The sequence below is a fragment of the Ptychodera flava genome (assembly GCF_041260155.1).
Source record: "Ptychodera flava strain L36383 chromosome 23 unlocalized genomic scaffold, AS_Pfla_20210202 Scaffold_23__1_contigs__length_28996876_pilon, whole genome shotgun sequence".
Taxonomy (NCBI): domain Eukaryota; kingdom Metazoa; phylum Hemichordata; class Enteropneusta; family Ptychoderidae; genus Ptychodera; species Ptychodera flava.
This window is the reverse complement of record NW_027248277.1, coordinates 11,801,772-11,809,463: the sequence shown is the minus strand read 5'-3', so window position 1 is coordinate 11,809,463 and position 7,692 is coordinate 11,801,772. Positions and strand designations below refer to the sequence as shown.

Sequence of the window (7,692 nt, the reverse complement as noted above, 5' to 3'; positions counted from 1 at the left end):
GTGGAGTTGAACTCCTTTTTGAAATATCACAATCAAAATTAATAAAATCAAATAAGGTAAACCGTTGCACACAAAAACCTCCTCCCCACCCCAGGCGACTTTAATCTGTCCCCTGTGGTCTGTTTGTATAGAAAATACCGTTTTCGTCAACAATGGCATACCTGTCGAGAAAAACACCCTGACGTGTGACTTATAGAAAGCGTCATTGTGAGCGTTTTCGTCCCTTGAAAGCGAGGCTCCATCGTCCTTGTCCCATTTCTACCGCTGGCTGTGCTACTAACGAAAATAGGGTCAGGTATGGGCTATTGTAAACATGGCTGTCATTGGTCAATGTACGAGTGCAGTGATTGCGTTGAATTTATTTCCCCTAGGAGCTACCTTCGAATTTAGATTTCGTTTGCTGATGGAGTAATTTTACCTCAGTGGTTTCCCGTACCAAGCATTTAATGAAAAACAAAAAAAATCATAGATTTTTGAGTCACGCAGCACATGCGAAATGAGGGATAGTCTGTCACGTCTGAGAAAAAAAAATCATAGACGATAATCGTCATTTCACCAATTTGCCATCATAGAAGAGCCGGAACCCTGAAAATAAAGCCGTGCAAATAACTTCACGATGTTTCATCATCTTATTTCCAAGTTGCAGATGTGCTGATCACATGATCTTGTCAGGTGACTGAGCTCATTAATATGCAGTCAAAATTCTGACAGAATTGGCGGCCTTGTAGCCCATACCTGACCCTATTTCCGTGGATAGCAAGCGGTAGAATGGGGCTGGGGGCCAGCGGATGAAATTTTGTCCTTCTTTAGTTTTGCCCGTTTTTTAAAGAACGCTAGAGTTATCATTGGCGAAAACTGCACTTCATGTATGACCAGACCCAAAGCTAGCAAACATAAAAAAACAGCACTCGTAAACTTCACCTTCAAGTGACCCTGAATGCCACATCTTACGTCGACCAAAATTTCGGCCGATGCTCGGATCAGAACTTTCGGTCTCTCAATTCTGTCCGACGCTCTTCCGATTCGTGCTGGCTAATTTTGAAGCTCTTGGAGTATTTATAATTTTTACTTTCTTATTTATTCTAAAATCGAACATTAAAATAAAAAATGTTGTCGGTGAGAATATTTTGAGCAAAATTTTACGTCTTTTATTTCGAGCATACTGCCTTTGTAGGCGCTGTTGGCACATATTTCACGGTCACTAGATTAGCCAAGTGAAAGAACATGTGAGTGTGAACGCCGCTTGATATATTACTTGTCATATATTTTACACCGGTATCTAAGTACATGAGATTTTAACGTTTACATTTGGTACAATGTAAACAGAAACAGTGCCGAATGCATTAAATCTGTCTCCTTTTCCTTGACAAATATTAAGTCACTTCAACAGCACACGTTTACCTAAACGAGGCGGTTTGTAAACACGTCACAGCACATGACCATACTTCACCCTTTCTCCACTGTTGTTTCGCTAACAATTGTTATCGATGATCTTTATGACCTATTTACACAGAAAGGGCGATGAACCCGGTAGAAAGGACGAGAGAAAGGGTACAGTGGTCCCACCCAAGCGTATATAGACTAGCCGCTATGCTTGTATTGAGATTTTAATTGCTCACTTAAGGGAGCGTTCAGTTATTATGGCAAGGGGTGGGCCGGCAAATTCTTCCTGCGCACCAGTCAAAATAAGTGAAACGCCCTACCCATTGCACCAAAAAATTGATGACCCCCTTTTAAGATGACAAATTTTCATGCCCCCCCCCCTCCGCATATTGCTTGAGTAAAGTTGCACACACAAACCTCTGGAGCAGGAGGGGGCGATAGAATCCCCCCCCCCAATAATGACCCTCCTTTCAAACCCACAAGCTGTTAATGTTCAAATTTTCCCTTCTGACTTGCTATAATTTTGAAATTACCCCTAAAAGGGATTTGACTGAAATTCAAGGTGGATCGCATATTTTTGCGCAAGCATGTGCACAATTTTTTTTGGATTTAATTGATAATCATCTGTCGATAATGTTGATTCACTATACATGGCAGTTTAAGAGAAAACTATGTAATACTTTTTCAATACAAAATTATATCTGTGCATTTATAGATATTTGATAATTGACATAAAAGTACTTCAATGGATAACTGAATTGGTTGTTACAACTGGTATGTGGACAAAATATTTCACCATAAATGTTTATCCACTATACATGGGAGTCTATGATAAAATTGTGAATATTTTTTTTCCAATGACAAACTTACTATACTTGTGCATATACAGATGTTGAAAAATTAACATAATTGCACTTGATTAGAAAATGATGGTTAAAGATGCATATGAAATGTATGTGTACAAAAAATCTGATTTTGGAATTTCACTGAAAATGTCTATCCACTATGATAGGAGTCTATGAGGAAACTATGAATATTTTTTTTCAAATACAAAAATAGGTAAATCTGTGTTTTTTATATACTCTCGATTATTAATATTAATGTACTTGATTAGACTAGGGTGGTTAGGGACTGGTCAGTTTCTTCAGCCTGGGGGGGGGCGGTGGATTCATGGGGGGGGTCACCTGTTTTTGACTTTGGTGATAGGGGGGGTCACCATGTTTTTGAAATGCTCAATAGGGGGGGTCAGTGTGTTTTTGAATTTTGACACAGGCTCATCATTGCCTAAAATGCTAGTGTCAGCCACAAATTTTATCATTCAGTTGTATTTTTCGGCGCGCCCTTCGGGCGCGTAACTTTAATAATCAGTCATATTTTTCAGCACGCCCAACTTTAACATATCAAGCATACATACATCAGAGATATCTGTATGTTCAATATTTTTCAGCATGCTCTTCAAGCTCATTACTTTAATATATCAGACATTTTTCAGCATGCCCTTCAGGTGCATGACTTTAATATACAAGGCATATATATCAGAGATATCAGGATGTTTCATATTTTTTGGCGCGCCCTTCGGGCGCCATACTTTAATAAATCAGAGATATCTTGATGTTTGCTAAGTGAAAGTGTACCATTATGAAATCTGCATTTCATATGAAAAGCATGACAAATTCCTGATACTTTTCTGTTCTCTCTTTGAGAATTCAGTATGAGAAAGCAACATGCACAAATATTTCACAATATATATTTGATACAGTGACTTATTTTAGAGATAGAAAAATGACAAGATATCTTTCCTTCTCATTGATGCAATTATTTTCTTTTGTGTCACTGGTTTTCTGTAGAAAGATGCTTTTTTATGAACAAAATAACAGTTAAAAAAGGCAGTTTTTGTCATTATTACCTGTGCTTTTATGGTTTCATTGTTACAAGAAAAGGTCCTCTCAGACACTGTACACATCAGATTTGGCTAAAAAAGCTCTCTATGGCTCCTCAGGAGATTTAATTGGATGGTTGGCAAGTCTTAACACCCATCAAAGTTTTTCATTCACTGCTTTTTCCTCTTTGATATTAATGATTGACATCCATTTCTGTACAACAGTTCAGAACATCTGGTTAAGCATAGAAAGTGTGAAATACATTCACAGCTCATTCAAAATACAGCTCATTCAAAATGTACTGTATTCAAACTTTAAGATTTACATTTTGAAATTCCTATCTTACAACTGACATGTCAACAATTTCATTAAAACATAGAATGACTATTTAAAATACAAATATATGTAAATTTAAAATATATATATATATATATATATATATATATATACAATAAATATGAGAACACATCAAGTATGTTTGGTACCTATTACTCGAGTTTCACGCATACACGCGATCGTCAGATAGGTAGATTTTATTGTGTGAAATTTGCTTCAGGTGCTTACATATAAGTGTCAGGTTGGGTCAAACCATTTGGTGTTGTGGGTTGGATTGAAATTTGACAAGTAAAATTTGTTTTCGTGTCGGCACTTGGAGACCAACTCCGAACGCTTGTTTAAAAGGCTAGATTTATCTGCATTGATTATGAATAGCTTCTCTGTAAGGCAAAGGTTGCATTTCTTTGACACATTTGAGTAACTGCTTGCTTTTGATAGGATTGACCATGATATGTTAAATGGTTTGTCCTGAGATTTCAAGTGACAGACATATTTTGACAATTCTGTGCTGTTGGCGTATGCCTTACTTCGGAAAGATTGGACATGATTTGCATAGCGTGTTTTAAATGTGTTGTCAGTTAGACCGATGTAATGTTTCGCCTCATTGGCATCGCTTGTAACAGTAGCTTTATAGATTATAGATTTAGACTGGCAAGCCCCCTGGAGTGGGCAATTGGTCTTGATGCGGCACTTACATACGTCAGTGGGTTTTCTATCATTGCGCTGGGTGACCCGTTTGTTGTGTGATTTTATAATGCTGCCCATGTTGTGCATGCAACTGTAGCTTAATTTGAGTGTATTTCTGTTATTTCTGTTTTTGGGGTATATATATATATATACATATATATATATATATATATATATATATATATATATATATATATATATATATATATATATATATAAATATATATATATATATATACATAATTTATGTCCACCTTTTGTTTTACCTATGTCGCGTGGCGGGGGGGGGGGGGGTCACCCTGTTTTCGAAATTTGGAATAGGGGGGTCACCCTGTTTTCAAAATTTGGAATAGGGGGGGGTCAGCCAGTTTTTGACATCGGCAAAAATAATCCACCGCCCCCCCCCCAGGCCGAAGAAACTGACCAGTCCCTTACAAATGGATATGTGTGCAAGAAATTAGATTTTAGAATTTCACAGAAATGTTGATTCACCATACACAGTAGTCAATGAGGAAAGTATGATTTTTTTCCAATTCAAAACTATCTCAATCTGTGTATTTATGGACGTTTGATAATTCATTTAAAGAACTTACTTAGACTAGGATGGTTAAAGGTTGATACACCTGTATGTGTGCAAGTAATTGGATTTTGGAATTTCATCAAAATGTCGATTCACTATACTTTGGAGTCTATAAGAAAACTATGAATAATTTTTTTACAATGCTATACAAAATTAATTTGTGCTTTTATAGGAGTTTGATAATTGATACAAATGTACTTGATTCAAATACGGTATTTGAAAGTTCAGATGTTGGCAACAATTATGATATTGGAATTTCACCTAATTTCACTTTTCATGGTACTAGTAGTCTACAGGTAACTTTTGAATAATTTCCCTAACAAAACTTGCAATTTCTCTAATATGTAAGTAATAGGAATTGTTCATTGCCCTCAGTGAGCTAGATTTAACGAAAAGACAAGCCAAAGAGTTGCCTAGTCTAGATGTTCATGTGACAGATAATTATACTTGTGTTCACATTTCACAGTTAAATAACTTCAGAGAATGAAATCATGCAGCGAATCATGTTTATCTCCCTGAATATTTCTAAACACTGAAACTGCTTTCTGACGGGACGGATACTTATGAACATTGCCTGAGGCCCCCCCCCCCCCAGCTGTTTGAAAAATACACGACCCACTCTTTGCAGTTTTCAAATTTAAGATAACCCTCCCCCCCCCCCCCCCCCCCCTTTGCGGATTTTCCCGGTCCACCTCCGGCCGTAATAACTGAACACCCCCTATTGTTTGCATTTGGTACAATGTAAAGAGAAATAGTGCCAAATGTATTAGCATGTCTCCCTTTCATTGAGAAATACTAGGTCACGTCAGCGGCACGTGTTTACCGAAACGAGATACGTCACAGCACATGACCGAGCTTCACCCTTTCTCCACTGTTGTTTCGCTAACAATTGTTATCGATGATCTTTATGACCTATTTACACAGAAAGGGCGATGAACCCGGTAGAAAGGACGAGAGAAAGGGTACAGTGGTCCCACCCAAGCGTATATAGACTCGCTGCTATGCGTGTATCAGGGTTTAATTTATTGCTTCTGCATAGCCACTCTTCGGCATTGTAGCAATAAACTCAATGTACATCTCTGACAGTCAGTATTGGATTGTGAAATAAGTGTGGCGATTACATATGATAAGTCTATGGCAGAGTTCAAATCTAAATTTCGTCTGAAAGTGAATACACAGTCAAAACCTAGCGGATTGAAAGAATTCCAATTTGTAGGGTCCTGAATCAGTTATGACCATGGAGGTAGTCTCTACTACCTCCATGTTATGACTGACACGCACATACACTGTCACATAAACTGTCACATAAACTGTGTTTGTAAATAGCCTGACGATAGACATAGGCACAGTCCCTCTATCCATGGATAGAGGGACTGTGACATAGGTATGTCAGAACACGATCACTGGACAAAGAGTGACCTTGGCAAGCCGACCCACCTAAAAATAGTTCAAAAGAGAGTGACTCGGTTTCGCGCGAATGTTACACTACTAAACACACTTAAACTTGAAATCAAACCTTGCATTTTTTTATTGTTCAGAATTTCACCAGAAATTTGTATTTTGGAAAGTGTAAAGGTTTGAAAGGAATGGAATAATTTGCTACACATGGTAGCGATAATGTACAACCATGGAGGTAATAGAGACCTCCATGGTACAACGTACGTTTATGAGGAGATACTGCAGATACACCCTCACCACCCCTTGCATGTGCAAATAATGGTTTATTCCAAACATGCTCAGTTCCCTGGTTCAAATCGCGATCATAAAGGACAGGTCATTCGCCTGTACTGTAGAAAACGATAGTTTGCATTGAAGTCTGAATTGATAACAAAAGCGGCATTCATTGCTAAGACACGAAATTAGCTTAACAAAGCAGCGCCGGATTCGGATTGTCCATTTAGATCAAGGCTGTAAAGTTTCCCGCCAACCCGACTGATTCCAATTTTTCTCACCTGTATTCCAAGTAGCAGCGAATTTGACTCAGCAGGGGCGCCATATTCTCTTAAATCTTTCGAATCTGCTGGCGGTTTGGTTGACTTTATCAGTCCGATTTCGCCTCGGTCTGTCTCTTTTCCACCGTCATAGTCAGCATAGCCGCCATTCAATTGCAAATCTGCTCCGCCGCTTTTCAGACTCACCAGTAAATTCCCCAGCTCCCGACCAGACAGCTTCCCGTTGGTGCCGTATTCATGGACCAGATAGTCGAGGAACGCCTCGGACAGAGTCAAGTCGCTTTGCATCGACAGTGCTGTGTCATGGCCGCGAGAGGCGTCATCGGTTTTCCAGACGGTGCTGGTCAGCACCGTAGAACTTAAAAAAACCAACGGCAGACAGCTGTAGTACATCATGGCTACTGAAAGAGTTTTCGGCTTGTGGATGTGCCTCGCGATATTCAACATGAGCTTGGCTTTTGGAATGCCTTGCAACACATGTAAAGCTGTAAGATAACTATGGCCGTATTTATTGATTGCTCGAGAAGTTTATGGTCACTGATAACAAAAACAAACGAAACAAGTCCCTCCCAGACCACATTAAAAAGCACACATTCAATGGGTCGGAATGCCATCCACGTGGTTTGCTTCACACCTTCGAAAGAATTTGGGGAGGGGGGGGGGGGCTTGGAGGGGGTGATGATGCCACAACCCCTCCGAACGTTTTCTTTTCTATAATTTTTCTTTCTTTCCTTTGATGTGAATGCAAAACGTAAGCTAATATTGTGCTGGTACTTCTATTCTGGTACTAAAACGGAATCGGAAAAATATTAATCCCTTTGGAATCTGATGGGATGAAACGATCGCTCTGTGTGCTTCTTAGCCTGGACCCTAT

The 7,692-nt window shown here is 38.9% G+C and overlaps 1 protein-coding gene across 1 annotated transcript in view; it reads right to left on the bottom strand.

Annotated features, from left to right (window-relative positions):
- Window positions 1–7,396, bottom strand: part of LOC139123757 (metal cation symporter ZIP14-like) — a 17,972-nt gene extending 10,576 nt beyond the window's left edge. The window contains exon 1 of the mRNA XM_070689911.1: window positions 6,819–7,396. Within this exon, the coding sequence (XP_070546012.1) occupies window positions 6,819–7,265 (447 nt within the window). The 5' untranslated portion in view covers window positions 7,266–7,396. The remainder of the gene's footprint in view (window positions 1–6,818) is intronic.
- Between the last annotated feature and the right edge of the window lie 296 nt (window positions 7,397–7,692).